General features: G+C 40.6%; 1 protein-coding gene across 4 annotated transcripts; it reads left to right on the top strand.

The window, feature by feature from the left end:
- The first annotated feature begins 51 nt into the window (after positions 1-51).
- LOC311527181 (uncharacterized protein) lies at positions 52-15,379 on the top strand. 4 transcript variants are annotated; one of them, XR_014713268.1, is made up of 6 exons: positions 52-147; positions 1,394-1,484; positions 5,393-5,550; positions 7,707-7,783; positions 8,828-10,223; positions 14,609-15,379. XR_014713268.1 is itself a non-coding variant. In XM_084640873.1 (5 exons), the coding sequence occupies exons 1-5, from the start codon at positions 53-55 to the stop codon at positions 9,007-9,009; spliced, it is 603 nt and encodes a 200-aa protein (XP_084496999.1). In that variant the 5' UTR covers position 52; the 3' UTR covers positions 9,010-14,268. The 4 variants fall into 4 exon arrangements, 1 of the variants encoding a protein (XP_084496999.1); XR_014713270.1 differs by lacking the exon at positions 14,609-15,379 and adding an exon at positions 12,063-14,267; XM_084640873.1 differs by lacking the exon at positions 14,609-15,379 and having other exon boundaries at positions 8,828-14,268.
- Positions 15,380-16,199: the final 820 nt, after the last annotated feature.

Raw genomic sequence — 16,199 nt, 5'->3', positions numbered from 1 at the left:
TGCCCATTGGAGAGAGGTACTGTCAGTCAAAGCGAGCGTCCCTGTGGCTGCCATGGCAACCAGAGTGCGGGACCGTGCTGCCTGCTGCGGGGATATGGCGGAGCGGGTCTCCCCCAGGGGCCTCGTCCGCTCCGTGTCTCAAAGACTGTAAGCGGGCGGGGCGCTTGCATATGGGGAGCAGGGTGGCGGGTGCGTTCGTGAGCAGCGCACGGGAACGGGGCTCCATGGGGTTGCGGGGTGCAGGAGAGAGCCAGGGTATGGCGTGGGGTGGGGACATGTACATCGGGGGGGACTGGGAATAGAGGGTTGCGGGTTACGCCCTGCATGGATATTGCATGAGTACGTGGGGGGGGGGGGAGGACGTGGAGGGAGCATGGGTTGGGGGGTGCATGGATGTGGTGTGATATATGGGGTAGGGAGGGACCTGGGAATTGGAGATTGCATGGGTTTGGGGGGAGCATGGAGGGAGCATGGTGAGTGCGTTGGAATAGGTGGTGCATACGATAGAGCGATGAGTGGATATGGGGTTCCCCAGGGATACATGGGGATTGGATTTCTGGCATCGGAGTATGATGGTTGCATCATAGGCACTGGGACCGTATGGTTACTCAGGAGTGTGGGGATACATCGTTACAGTTGATGCATGGGCGGTATATGGATATGAGGTATCTGAGGGTCTGTATTTGGATGAACAGTGTATACGTATGAGGTCTGTGCATGAACATGGAGTACATGGGGGATGTGTAGCTATATGAGTACATAAGGGAAGTGCACACAGGTGTTGTGCATGAATACAAGGGGGACAAGTGACTGGGAATGGGTGGTTAGTGCCTGGAAGAAGAAGACAGATGGTGAGTGGTGACTAGGAGAGGGGTGAACAGAGATGAGGGGAGTAAATGGCTAAGGATTAGTGTTAGAAATAGGGCAAATCGTCTCTAGTATTGTTCAATAGATCAGCTCAAAATAAAATGTTACTGGGTTAACATTTTGCTTAGGGATCAGTTGAAAAGGGGAACAGAGTGTAAGAATCCAATACTGCTACGAACACAGCCTCTCTGTACATACTATATACAGGGCCTCCTGTTCATGCAAGCCTAACTTTTTTGTCTAGTGCTGAGGAACACCTTAAGGAAGTGAGTGCTTCTGTCTCTAATACATAGCACAGACTTCTTTTTTGCTAGAAAACTAGATTTTTGTTTTTAAATGGAATAGCCCTTGGGGATAGGGGTGGGAAGATGGACTTAAATTAGAGTTGAAATATTTGGATAACGTGAACTAGATTTACAACTCTAAGAAATAGGCAAGAGATTCACAAGATCCCAAACTCCAAAAAGTTTGCCCATCCCACTTTCTATTTTTCTTTTACTGAAACTGGAAAGTATATTTTGTCTAGAAAATATTACATTGATGTGCAAAGAAAAGAAGATAGTTTTGATTTATCTGGAGCTAGCAGGAATGAGGCTGAAAGTCCCAGTTTCTATATGGTAAGTATTTACTTAAACGCATATTGTTTTCAAAAGGGCAAATAGGCTCCAATCCTGCACTGCACCTTGATGGATCCCTGAGCCCATGCAGACTCCCACTGAAGTCAACACAAGATGCAGGATAACATCAGTGGTGCTCTGTGCAGACACAGGGGTCTGCCTGAGTGAATGTCAGTGCAGGATCAGGATTGCATGAACTAATGAAGCCCAAGAAATGCTGGAAAAATTAGTCTGTCCTAGTTACTGTTGCTATGTCTCTTCCTTTTAAATCTGATTGAAAGGAAATTAAATTGAGGACCGTTAAGGTTACTAGAAGATGTATGCTTTTATTTTCTCTTTTGGGTGGTGGTAGTTTATGACGGAAAAAAAATCTACCACATCATCAAATCCTCCTCCCTGCAAGACCAGAATATAGTCCCTTACTAGAGGACATACTAGATACTGCAATTGGCAATTGATTATTTAACTCGTGCACATGTGAGGGTAGTGAATATTTTATTTAGCCTTAGAAATATTCACACTGTTACTGTATAAGCTTAGACTGTTCACCTTAGAAAAAAGGTGATTAAGAGGGGATATGATATAGTGGTCTATAAAATCATGAATGGTGTGAAGAAAGTAAATATGGAAGTGTTAATTGTCCATTCATATAACACACAAATTAGGAGTCACCTAACGAAATTTAACAGGCAGCAGCAGGATTAAATCAAACATAAAGAAGTACTTCTTCACGCAATGCACAGTCAGCCTGTTACATTTGTTACCAGAGAATGCTGTGAAGGCCAAAAGTATAACTGGTTTCATAAAAGAATTAGATATGTTCATGGAAGATAGGTCCATCAGCAGCTATCAGCCAAGATGGTCAGAGATACAATCTTATGCTCTGGGTGTCCCTAAACCTCTGACAGCCAGAAGCTGGGACTGAATGATAGGGGATGGATTACTCAATAATTGCCCTGTTCTGTTCATTCCCCCTGAGGCATATGGCACTGGCCAACAATGACAGGATACTGGGCTAGATGGACCATTGGTCTGACTAGTATGGCCATTCTTATGTTCTTATAAAAACAAATCCATATAAATATTTAATTCCATGTAAAATTAAATTGAGCATAAAATTACCTATTCTTACCTGAGGTCCAGAAAGTCATGTTTTGAAGTCCTTTTAATACTAAAGACTGGGCTACATGCATCCCTGATGACTTCAATGGAGTTGCAAGGAACCTAAATCTAAGCAGAATTTGGGCTGTTCTATGTATGTACTGTATTCTGAGGAGCAAACAATATGCTGCTTTTGGCTGTACCTTGGAGAAGATACCAGACATTTGGACAGAATAAATTACCAGGGTCATAAATTATCTATATATACTGTAGTAGCTCATCAAAGCTGTATGTATACCTGATATTTCAGATATCAAGGGATCCTATATGGAATCTGGAGCTAACCAAGGTTCTGATTCAGGAAAGCACCCTGAGCATATGCTTGACTTTAAGCTTGTGTTTAAGTCCCACTGGCATCACTGGAACTTAAAAATGTACTTAATAGCTTTCCTCAATCAGGGCCCAAGTACTGATCCCTACCAGAAGTGGTGCATGCCTTCTTTTGCTCACCACTCAGATCATCACAATATTTATTTATCATGTTTTATTTCCACCATGGCAAAAAGAACATTTGTATCAGAGAATTTCTAGCTCTCCTTAGTATCAGTAACTCTGCCCCAAAGATAGGACATTTGAAGGCAGCACCTCATCAATCAATTCATTAATTTCACTGCATAAGGTGAGGCATCCGTATGTGACACTTTTGACCATAACGCGTGTTCCCATCAGACAGACAGACCAAATGTAGAATATTTTGTATACATGTAGCAGGTCACTTGCTAGGATTAGTTTATCTCACTTAATCATTTCCCAGCCACTGCAGGGGCCTGGGGCACTGGTGCACCATGGTCCCTTCTATTCTCTGCCTGTGGCACATAGAATCATAGGACTGGAAGGATGCTCAATAGGTCATCTAGTCAAGTCTCCTGCATTCCAGGCAGGACTAAGTAATAACTAGACCATCCCAAACAAGTGTTTGTCTAACCTGCTCTTAAAAACCTCCAATGACAGAGATTCCACAGCCTCCCTAGGCAGTTTATTCCAGTGCTTAACTACCTTGACATTCAGGAAGTTTTTCCTAATGTCCAACCTAAACCTTCCCTGCTACAATTTAAGCCCATTGCTTCTTGTCCTATCCTCAGAGTTTAAGGAGAATAATTTTTCTCCCTCCTCCTTGTAACAATCTTTTATGTACTTGAAAACTATGACCATGTCCCCCCTCAGTCTTCTCTTCTGCAGACTAAAAAAACCCAATTTTTTCAGTCTTCCCTCATAGGTCATGTTTTCTAGATCTTTCCATCATTTTTGTTGCTGTCCTCTGGACTTTCTCTAATTTGTCCACATCTTTCCTGAAATGTGGCTCCCAGAACTGGACACAATACACCAGTTGAGGCTCTATCAGTGTGGAGTAGAGCGAAAGAATTACTTCTTGTGTCTTGCTTACAACAGTCCTGCTGATACATCCCAGAATGATGTTCACTTTTTTTGCAAGTGTTAAACTGTTGATTCACATTTAGCTTGTGATCCACTATGACCCCCAGATCCCTTTCCACACTACTCCTTCCTAGGCAGTCATTTCCATTTTGTATGTGTGCAATTGATTGTTCCTTCCTAAGTGGAGTACTGTGCATTTGTCCTTATTGAATTTCATCCTGTTTACTACAGACCATTTCTCCAGTTTGTCCAGATCATTTTGAATTTTAATTCTTTCCTCCAAAGCACTTGCAACCACTCCCAGCTTGGTATTGTCTGCAAACTTTATAAGTGTACTCTATGCCATTATCTAAATCATTGATGAAGATATTGAACAGAACTGGCCCTAGAACTGATCCCTGCAGGACCCCATGTGATATTCCCTTCCAGCCTGACTGTGAATCACTGATAACTACTCTCTGGGGATAGTTTTCCAACCAGTTATGCACCCACCTTACAGTAGCTCCTTCTAAGCTGTGTCTCCATAATTTGTTTACAAGAAGGTAATGTGAGACAGTATCAAAAGCCTTACTAAAGTCCAGATATACGACATCTACCACTTCCCCCATCTACATAGTTTGTTACTCTGTTAAAAAAAGGTATTAGATTTGTTTGACATAATTTGTTCTTGACAAATCCATGTTGACTGTTATTTATCACCTTTATTCTCTTCTAGTTGTTTGCAAATTGACTGTTTAATTATTTGCTCCATTAATTCCCTGGGTTATCCTTATTCCCCTAATAGCCTAGTCTCCTATGGGCTGTATTACATTGGTCTAATTTGAATTGTTGGGTTTAAGTGTGTGGATGGTGGTGGTGGTCTGTGATATACAGGAGATCAGACTAGATGATCTGGTGGTCCCTTCTGGCCTTAAACTCTGTCTCTGTGACACTTTGCTGTAATCTGACGGGGTAAAGTGGCCTTAAAATGTAAATGAGCGTAAATTACCTGAACCCAGTTTAAAGGAGAATCAAGCCTGGAATGTTAGTGTGCGGGCCTGAGCACATGCCTGGGAGCCAGGATTTCGTCAATTCTAATCCTGGCTGTGACACAGATTCCTGCTAAAACATTAACCAAGACATACTCTCTCTCTCTCTGCCTCTACAAGTTCCCCCTTGTGAAAGCGAGAACAATGCTGCTCTGTCTCACAAGAATACTGTGAGGATTAAATAGATAACATGTAAGCCTTGGAAGAGGAAAAGTGGTTAATACTGTTATTGCTCGTGCTGACTACAGATTTAATGGAGAATTGTTTATGAACTAATCGCTTACCTGTAGCAAACTCAATTTGTAAAGATTTCTATTAATATAATTACACTTATCTTCTTCTTAGACTTGTGAAATCTCTTTGGAGGAAATAAAGAAGCCAGACTGTGCCTTACCCCAGAAGAGGAAAGAAGCTAAAAATATTCAAAGATTGGACCATTACTGCAAACAGCGTACACCTCCTCTTGTGATCTCTCCAGATCCCCATGAATATGACACTAAGAGGTGTGAGAAAAGTTCAGAGAGATTTTCAGCAACACAGCTGAGTGAAATTATGATAGCCTTTAATTTTTATACTCTGTACCGTTTTACGCTGTTTTAAACATTTACAGCACTTTCACATTTTAGAGGATCAGATGTCAGAGTAGGATTTCTTTATCGCTTTCTAATGTTTAAAGTTAGCTGAACCTTTTCTGTTAAATTACCCCATTTATGTTATCAGACTTGTTGACATTTGTCCCACCCAAACTTTATCAAAACAATAAGAGGAAATATGTTTGGAGTATTTAATCCACAAGATATCCTCTAAATAATAAAGAGGCCAGCTGTAGAAAGGCAGCATTACTGAGAGAGACTTCTCAAAATCGTAAGCCTTTCCAAGCATGGTAGATTATGTCCAAATGTAATGTGGAGGACTGGTTGCTTATTGAAATTTTTAGAGGCCCAGATTTTTTATATGAAATGTATGTAAGAGAGAATCTTTATATAGTCCCCACTGTCTCCCTTTTGAAACTAGAAAAGGAGTACTTGTGGCACCTTAGAGACTAACCAATACAGACTAACACGGCTGTTACTCTGAAACCTTTTGAAACTAGGTAACTTCTACATTAGCACATCTCATGATTCAGAGAAGCTTTTATTAATAGAAGTTTCAAATGCTCAGTGTCTGACCCTAAGCAAAAGCAAAACAGATCTTTCCTCTTTCTAAAAGACTAACTTCAGGGCACAAATACCAAAATAACTTGAAAACAAATCACGTCCTGAGGCAGTTACCACATATTGATCAAATCCGTGTGGTTGCACACAGCACAGTGGTGCACTTTAATTTACAGCAAGTCATGCAGACAAAATGGATGAACCGTGGCACCAGAAACAGGGTTATGACGAACTGTTTACTGTGGATGTAGTTGTGGCTTTGACTGTTACATGAAAAGTTTTTAGGTTTTATTGTGCTAGGGCATGTCATCTAAAAAAAGTTGACATGGGATTAGACACCAACAGGTGTTTTAAAAGAGCTTGCTCAAGTTCTGTAGGCCCTATATTTCACATACCTTAGTATTTTAGTAGTAAAATGTCCGCCTATTGCCATTTCTTTTAAAAATGGTCATTACTGGTTTGATTCTCCTTTCATTTTGACCAGTTGTGAACTAATGTAAATCCACTGACTTCCTTGAAATTAGGCCTGTTTTACACTGGGATAAAGAGAGAACAAGCAGGCTGTGTAACATTTAATAATTGATAGTAAACAAGTTATACTTAATATAGGTCCTATCCATGCGTGGGACAAAGCTGTGCATGCCTGCTGTGATCTCACATGCTGTATGAGTGGATATGTTTATATAGTAGTTCGGATGTACAGAAATCACTGGGATTATTAAATTATTCAGTGAATCAGAAGGACATTTACTACCATAGTACACACAAACCTAGTTTATCAAAATCCTGATTATCTGGGGAAAAATTAAAAAGGACCTTTCCCATGATGTAAAAAGTCCCTCACTGTCCAAATGCCCATTTACTGAAATACTCTCAGCCCCCAAATAATTTGGCAAAATCGTATTTTATGCAAATGTATGTGATGTGTGGCGTCTAACCCGAGTCGTATATTAGAATTCACTCTCGTTTCTCTTTGGCAGTGGCAGAGAGATGCTCGATCTGGCCTGATCAATTCAGCAATCACTGCTTTTCATCCTATTGTAATTCCTAGTAATATATAGAAACCGAAGTCAGTCCAGTCTGAGTGCATAAAAACAAAATCCTTACAATCAAATAAGCTTTTGATTTTAGGAAAAAAAGTTTTTCTTAATGGAAAGCAAAGAACCAAGCTTGCTCTTCTGAAGTTAAGCGAGCTATTGTTCCTTTCCAGAGATTGAGAAATAATTAACACGCCAAATTGCTTATTTTTGTTATGCTGTGTATTATAGCTATCATGCAAAGCAGTAAAAGATATAAAAGACTTTTCTATAAGTCATTCATTGAAAGTCAGTGTACAGTACTGTATGAGCAGAGACAATCTGATACAGAGAATAGGTACATTAGAAAAAACAGGAAAAATAATGAACAAGTCTATAAATCTCATTAAGTATGACAAGTCATCTTGATTGTGTTTTGAAACAGTTATTTTATACTTCTCATAGCATTGATGTATTCTGTTTTAAAAGTACAGGGGAAACGAACAAATTAGAAGAATCAAATGCTGACTTTATCCAAGAAGATTCAAGGAATGATTATAGGAAAAGTAAGTTACATTCTTAATATACTTTTCAACCCTTTTCACCATGTCTTAGAAAACAGCTGTTGCCTGCAATGAAATATCTCTTAAAGAATAACCAAGTAAGGCATTTGAAAATGCATGGCTGATTCCTGAATTGTTAGCAGGGCTAAATTATTGTAGCAGTTGGTCTTAGAAGGTACTGAAATCGTTTCTAAACACAATTGCAAGTTTGCAAATGATTAAGTTACATTTTCCAGGTGTTCTTTTTACACCTTTACTGTTAAAACAATAACATTGGAGGTGCAGAATCCATCTCAGATAAGCAGGAGAGGAAATGAACTTATTTTTTATTTTGGGGTGTATCTACAGAGCAGCTGGGAATGTGCTTCCCAATGCGGGTAAACTGCTTGAGCTAGTGTGCTACAAAACAGCAATGTGGCCATAGTGGCATGGGCAGCGACTTGGGCTAGTTACTGGAGTACAATCCTGCGCAACCCCCTGGGTATGTATTCAGGTAGCTAGTCCCAGCCTGTGTCGCTGTGGCCACACTACTATTTTTAGGGGTGCTAGCTCAACCAGAGCTAGTGTGCATCTGACTACCCATACTGGGAAGTGCCATCCCAGCTGTTGTGTAGATATAAACTTTGTTGCCAAACAGACTCACACACACACACACACCTTGGCCTGACATCATATTATCCGAAGTACATATTGCAAGAGATTCTTTTCCTGCTCTGTTACTTCCTAATATGTGCTCTGCTCCTTTGTACTGCTCCCTCTTCTGATTCATTCTTTTACATCAGATTTTCTTCAAATCTCTTCTGAAAGTTCATTCTCGTCTTGATTTCTCTCTGACAAACACTTTGTCCTTTCTTGTCATGACTTCTAATTATCTACTTTGCAACTTGTTCTTTTCCCTCTTGACTTTTCCATTCACTTTTAGTAGACTATATTTGTTTGATCCATTTTATTGTTGTCTTTTAAAATAATAGTAAAGTGTCATGGGATGAGGGATTTTTTGTTAAATAAATATTAAATTAGTCATTAAAAATATTGTGTCTACTTTAGATACGAACAAAGGCAAGAAAGAAAAAAACATTAGAAATGTAAATGGACCGCTCAGAGTTGAGAGATCGTCTAACATTTCCAGTAACTCATCTAAACATAAGAGTGTACTTTCTAAAACTTCTACAAGAGCAACTGATTTAAATTCATTGTACTTAAATACCATATTTCCATATGCACAATGAACTGACAGAAGTAAAGCTTCTAAAAAAATGTGCTTAATGAAGGAGAGTCCTCTGCCTTGTGCAGGCATTCAGATATCATGAAGAGCAAGATACAGAGCCAAGTACTGGCCATGTAGCAGGCTTGACGAGTTTTGCTCACTCTCAGAAAAATGAATGCATCTCTAGGTGGCTCTATAAGTCATCTGAATTCAAAGGGCAAAAGTCACCCCAAGTGCTTAGTAGAAAGCATTCAGGCAGCAGAGGTAGTAAGTCTAGCAAGCTTTCACAGAGAAGGCCAATAGAGAACTCCAGGAATATGCCACTACATCAAAAAGAAAGAAGAAATAGTGAAGGAAACAGGGAATTAAATGAGAAAATAATTCATACTATTTCCACAAATGCACAAACCCCAATCATAAATGAAAACACGGGAAAATAAACAGCTTCTTTTGTGACTCTTAAAGGTGGCGTTCACCACAGCCAAAATAACACATGTAACAGCCTTCATCAGAGAACTCAAAGTAACCAGCGCCAAAAAAAGAAGAAAGATTTGTGTGAATTAGCTACAGGAAAAATTACCAAATCCCATAAGATCTGTTTCCAAAGTCCATTGCAGTTTTCCAGAAATACTGAACAGAAATGTAAATGTGTAAACTTGAATAGTTGTAACATAACAAGTGAATATGGAATTCAAACCATTGCTTCAGAAAGTAAATCTTTAGAAACTATGACACATCTCCCAGAGAATGAAAATGAAGAACACCTTTCTAGGGTTACACTTGGAGCACCTTCCTTTTTACATCAAGTTTTCCTGGAAATGGAGCAAGATGCATCACCTACTTCAACTGCATCTGAGCCTAAAGATCTGGACAGCAGTTTAGAAAACAAAACAATTATCTAACCAGCTTTTCATCCTTAATGAATCCACAGGAGACAAGAAGGTTCAGGATGCTATCAGTAATGTACATACAAGGGACATTATTTTAACAGACCCATGTGATTGGCAAATGGCACATATCCCACAGAAGGCTCACTGTTATTGCACCTGTGCAGAGCAACAACGTAACTTTATATCTGAAACATCTGATGAAGAACAAGACAGTTTCTCAGATTCATCTGTGACAGTAACAAGTATCCTAGGTGCATCAGAAAACGAACAGTCAGAGGAGTTCATTGTATCATCTGTATCTGACAGCCTGCATCTTAGATCATTATCTGATGTGCATGAACAGATGGTAAGAGCTTGGTGAAATTATGTTATGAATGTAACAAAACTCTTAAGTGCTTTTTTAAGTAGGCAGCAGTTTCTCTTTCCATTTGAAACCGCCCCTTTAACAAAAAAGTTGTAAACTGGCTGCTTAAATCATATTAGACCAAATAAGACATGTAAAATTAACAGTCTGGATGTAAAAACAGCTTTTTAACATCTTTGAAAATACTTAAACTAGTGAGGGATTCAGAAAAAGTGTTTCTCACACTAGTTTCTACAGCCTGTCTACACTTGCAAACTCTATAGCCTTAATTCACCATCAGTACACCCTAGGCTCAGATGACACAGTAGTAAAAACCACGGAGTCCTATCCGCATAACAGCTTTCACTGTTGCTGCCACTGGCAGTGAATTCTGGCTACAAGGTTTCCTACTATACACACACCATCACGGAGACAGGGAAAATCTCAAATAGCAACATATGGTAATTCAGCCTGAGTGGCAGTCTGCTCCAAGGTTTAGGATTGGAATAATAGAGGTGTCACCATTCAGGACTAGAGTTTAATCTGCAAATCATATGTGTGTCAAAGATTGACCAGCACCTGCCTTAATTAGTGCTCTTAGCATAAAATCCACCCAGAAAAATTGGAAGAAGTGCTCACACAGAGCTGCTTTTTTAGCCCTCACTTTTACTCTGAATGGCAGATACAATTTCAGCAAACAGTATCTCCTATCCAAATAAACCAGTAACCTGATGTAGTCCCATGCACTTCTGTTGACATAGTTCAGTGAAATAATATTCCATTGGTACCATAGTGCATCTAGAGGACTTATGAACTGATATATTAAAGTAGTTGGAATATATGGGCTAAAAGGTGTTAACATAACTCAGTCACTGTTCAACATTAAACAGGTTCAGTGTTTGGTATACAGCCTGCTTTGTACCATGGCAAACACACCGTTAAAAATCCTTTCAACCTTTTATTAAAGATATAGCAAAGAAAGAAAAGTAGTTAAAGCATTTGAAATGTAAAATATTAAACAAGGCTTTCAGTTTAACAGCATTTCTTGTTCCCTTTCACTTTAGCTGGAGAACGGTTTAGAAGGACCTCCCCCCTTTTTCCATAGTTTCTTAGATGGTATTAGAGATGGTAATAACTGACCTTTTGCGTAAAAGAGAAGAAGTTAGTTGAGATGAGCTGGAGCTACTTTTGTCAAAATCCAATCCCATTTCATTCCACGTAGTGTTTGGGATTCAGCTGGAGCCAGCAGAGGTAGCGATGGTATCTGAGTCCCTCTCTCTGACCCAGTCTGGTCAGGCCATCTCTCAGGATTAGGACAAAGAAGGTTCAGGGTCCCAGGAGATGGTCGGGGTGGCTGCCGTATAGTAAAGCTCACTCCGGTAGCTTCTGTCTGTTCTTCAATGTTATATTAAAGACTCTTCTTTAAGGACCTTAATTTAGGCCTAATATCTCCCACACCAATTTTGGTTAGTTAATTTCCAGTTCCACATCTTCTGTTTTTACCAAGCTTGCTTTTAACAGTCCTTGAACCATATCAGTAGGCCCTTTTGTTCAGGCTAATTTAGTTTTTCTGTCTCCTTGTTGTACCTTTTCCCATCAACGTTTATTATAGGTTATTGTGACATCTTATGAACTTTCACATAGTTTTTACAGTTGAGCTCACAGGTAGAGTAAAATGTTAGGCCCAGTTATTACAACAGGACCCAAATGATGACAATGCAACTGTCCTGGACAATGTGAAATTAGAACAATTGCAATGACAGCCCATCAAGTCTAATTTAAAACAAAAATTTCAAGGAGGAAAATCTTTTAGCAGGTATTATCCCATTTTTTTCATCCTAGGAAGAAAACAATTGTGTTGACCGAAAAGAGGAGGAAAACTCTGACTCCAGCATAGGCCATCTTGATCAAAGAGTTCTAGAGGAAATGCAGAAGATTAGCACCTCTGACAGGCTTCCATTTCAGATATTAATATTTATTCTACCTGAAAAGAACCAGATAGGCCGTTAGGTTTCCATTTCAGGGACCCACATCTTTGAGCTGGTATTCAATATCGGGGACCTGATGATGCCTTCCTTTCTATAGCACTGCAGTAGTCTCACCTGATGGTAACAAAATCATGGATAACAATGGGATGGTTCAAATTCACAAGAGTGAATGTAAGATCCCTCTCAAGTGCAAGATAAGAATGAGTATTACTTATTCTGCCCCAAGGAACTTATAATCTAAATTGCTATCTGGCCATCCAGAAACCGCCCAAGATCCAACAAATTCCCCAACCAAACCAAGACATGACCCATTAATCAAAGATACCGATATAATTTCTGCCATTTCCTCAGTATCTTGGTCTTGTCTGGGCTGAGTCTCAGTCTGCTCAGCTCATATCTATGCATCAGCCTCTGTCAGGCAGTGCTATGATACATTAAATCTGTGTCACTGATTTTCATACTACAGCTCTACAGATGAAGAAGGGACAGCAAATATGGATCATGACACGTAAGAGTGTCAATACCAGTCATATTTCCATCATTTTCCACATTACATTAGTACATAAGTTATCAGGTCAGTAGTAAACTGTTAGAATAAAAAATGGTTAAAATCAAACTTAAGATGCCCCAGTCAGAACTGATACCATATACAAAAATTATGGGGTTTCCTTCTCTGAGTTAGTAGGTATGTAATGGTATCTGTTGCTTTAAAGCATCACAGATTGCGCTAGTTAAGGCATAATATTTCTCACTTTCATGACAAAGAACGTGACTTTTAGAGTTCACACACAAAAAATCATGTTCTTGATCTCTCCATTCAGCTGCTCCCAAGCAAGCCTTCATACATTTAATGGCTAGTGTAGTGGACTGTGGGATTTTTAAATGTCTTTAAACCATTCAATATTACTACATTAAAAAAACAATTATTGTAAAATAAAGGATATTTGGCTTCTCAACTTCCTATAACTTCTTAATTAGCACAGTGGGTGATATCCAGGGCCCATTCAAGTCACTGAAGTTTTGCCTTTAACTTCAGTGGGGGTGGTGTTTCATGTCTTTGTGTCATGACTTTTTCTTCTGTAAACTACTTAATATTCTTCTCACTTTTTACCATCACACACAACCAAACCTTAGTTATGTTTAACCACTGTTTTGTTGCAAAGCTTCATCAAAGGGCTGGTCCAGCACGCAAGGGACTTTGACGGAGCTCCCATGTGCCTGTTGTGACCAGAATCAAGCCCTACATTAATTTAAGCTGTAATGAATAATTGATAATGCTTTTAAAATTAGATAAAGTGCACCTCATACAGCTATGCTGATTTCTGCTGAATTAAGTTACATATTGCCAGCTAAATTAGGACAACTGTAAATCATGTCAACTCGTTTAGAAAGCTATTATAATGATGTGCACCTAAAAACCCAGTCAGGCAAGATGAGACACGTGAGCAGACCTCTGCACCCATGCGGAGCTTCACTGACTTCCCTAGGGCTTTGTGCAGATTTAAGGGTTTGCGCACTTAGCTCAGTTTACAGGCCTGGGGGCCTAAATAGTATTTACTTTAAAAGTGTAGTATTTGTGACACATACACCTGCACAAAGTGTTACACCTGAGGGAATTTTGCACCAAAAAACTAAAAATTCTGTGCACATTTTAAAATTCTGAACATTTTATTTGTCAATAAATAAACGTGGAGACTCCCACATGGCAGTGGGGAGAACAGGCCGCTAGCTGCATAGAGATGGGAGATCACCCTGCAGTCCCCCCAGGACACAGACTTGACGGTGGGGCTGCACACAACCCTGACAAAGTGCAAGGGCCAGGCCTGCCCCAGAAACACCCTGGGGCCCTGCCCCTCTGCACCAGGTGTGAGCAGGCAGGCTCCTCCTGGCAGGATCCAAGTGTGGAGGGGCTTGGCGTGGGGTGAGAGGGTTCTGTGTGGGGTAACCTGGGTGCGGGCAGCTCAGTAGGGGATCTGGATGCACAGAGGCTCATTTGGGGGTGGGGCGGTTCTGGGTGCAGGGGCAATGGGATTCTGTAGGGGGGTCCAGGTGAAGGTGGTTGGAACTTGATTGGGGGGGCGGTCAGTGTGTGGGGAGGCTCAATGGGGAGGGGTCCGGGTGCTGGGGGAGTGGGGCTTGGTGGGGTGGGAATCCAGGTGCAGCTGGTTGGGACTCAGTGCAGTGGGGGTCCAGTGTGGGGGGGCTCGTTGGGGTGGTGCAGGGGGGATGGGGTGTTTGATGAGCCTGCTTAACAGGGGAGCCCCAGCTGCTGCTGCCGCATGCCAGGCTCCCACTCCTCCCCATCCCCACTGTCCCTGCCTCATCCCCTCCCCATTTCTCTCTCCACTGTCCCCTGCCCCTGTCTCACTCCCACATTGCCTCTTCCTCGCCCCACCACAGGCACTCCCCTTTGTACAGGAAACACGAAGGCTCCCAGCACACACAAGGGGAGCACAACCAGCACGAGGACCCAGGAGGCGGCATCCAGCTGCAGAGGCAGCAGCCGGAGCTGAACCCTCTGTCAGCCAAGCAGCTCTGCGCTCACAGAAATGGGGGGTAACAGTGGCATTTGACCCCACGTGCTCCCCCATCTCACCTCTGTTTGGGGGGACAATGCCTCCCCAAACTACACCCACCAAAAACCACACAGGCAGATGAGCACTCATGCAGATTCCCTTTACTTCCTCATCATTTTCTGCTGAGAAGCAAAGAAATCTGCAGAGGGACCTGAATTCTGCGCCCACGCAGTGACACAGAATTCCCCCAGGAGTACAAAAGTGTATAAAAAAATCAAAGTGGCACCGTTGATTTCACTGGGAGTTCCACATTCAGAGAGCTTGCATGATTAGGCCCACAGAGCCTGAGTTTGCAAAGACTTACATATGTGTTTAACTTTACTACCATGACTACTAGTACTTTAACTTTGTGCATTGACTTCTCCCACTGCCTTTAGCGGGACAGCTCACACTGTGTAAAGCTAAGCATGTCTTTGCAGGACTATGGTCACAATGATTCATTTTTACCTTTTGTGAAATCCATTGAAAGAATGTGTAATTTCCTGTTTTGAAAGAAAATGACTGTCAATTACATTACTAGTAAGTATTGTGTTGGCCTGTAAATTACTGTAAATTTACTATCTCTCTGATAATCAGTATATTAAAAAGCCCAATATATGTGTAATTTATAATAAAAATATTTCCTACCTGTCAATTGAGTTTTTTTAAAGTGATAAAATAGCTCCAAGGAAAGACTGTTTTTTATACCACTGTGGGAAAGGGGTCCAGCAGTCAGATTGGATATTTCCTAGAACCACATGAAGCGGAGATAAAATAGAAAGACACAAATGCTCTTAATTCCCTTCCAAGACAGTACTTTGTTCTCAACTGAATATAAATATGATTTTTTTTTTAACATTTAGAACAAATGTCAAAGCTGTTGCTCAGTCTCAATACAGTTAGCTTTAGATAGCAATGAAGCTGCAGCAGTGCAGACTGACTTCCCTGTAGATGCTAATGATGCCTATGGAAGCCAACCCAATGGAAGTGAGCACAATAACATCATGTTGCCTTAAATGTGACCCAGATTTTCAAGCTGTTACCACTAAAAACCAAGCATTTAGTAAAAGTGTGTATCTTAAGTGAGATTCATTGAACACAAGAATAATCCAGATCCAATTAGGCCCTGGCCCTGAAGTCTGTGGTGAAACTCACATTACCTTTCTTTGTACAGGATCAACCCTTCTGTTAGTTTCTTCAGAGCTGAAACTGACTTGGAAACAGTGATATTCAATTTTCATAACATTTTAACAGGGTTTGACTCATGCGATTCTTTTCTCACAAAGTGAACAAACATTTAAATATGGTAAAGATTTTATTTTTAGCTTTAGATTTAAAGCAGATTTGGCAGGTAAGCTCTGTGCTTAAGTTTTGCAGCCTTATTAGTACAATTCTGAAATGGTGAAAAAGAGCAATTCCTTATGACAAGAACAGGC

Source organism: Lepidochelys olivacea (genome assembly GCF_965140295.1).
Source record: "Lepidochelys olivacea isolate rLepOli2 genome assembly, chromosome: 10".
Taxonomy (NCBI): Eukaryota; Metazoa; Chordata; order Testudines; family Cheloniidae; genus Lepidochelys; species Lepidochelys olivacea.
This window is presented reverse-complemented; position numbering and strand designations above follow the sequence as displayed.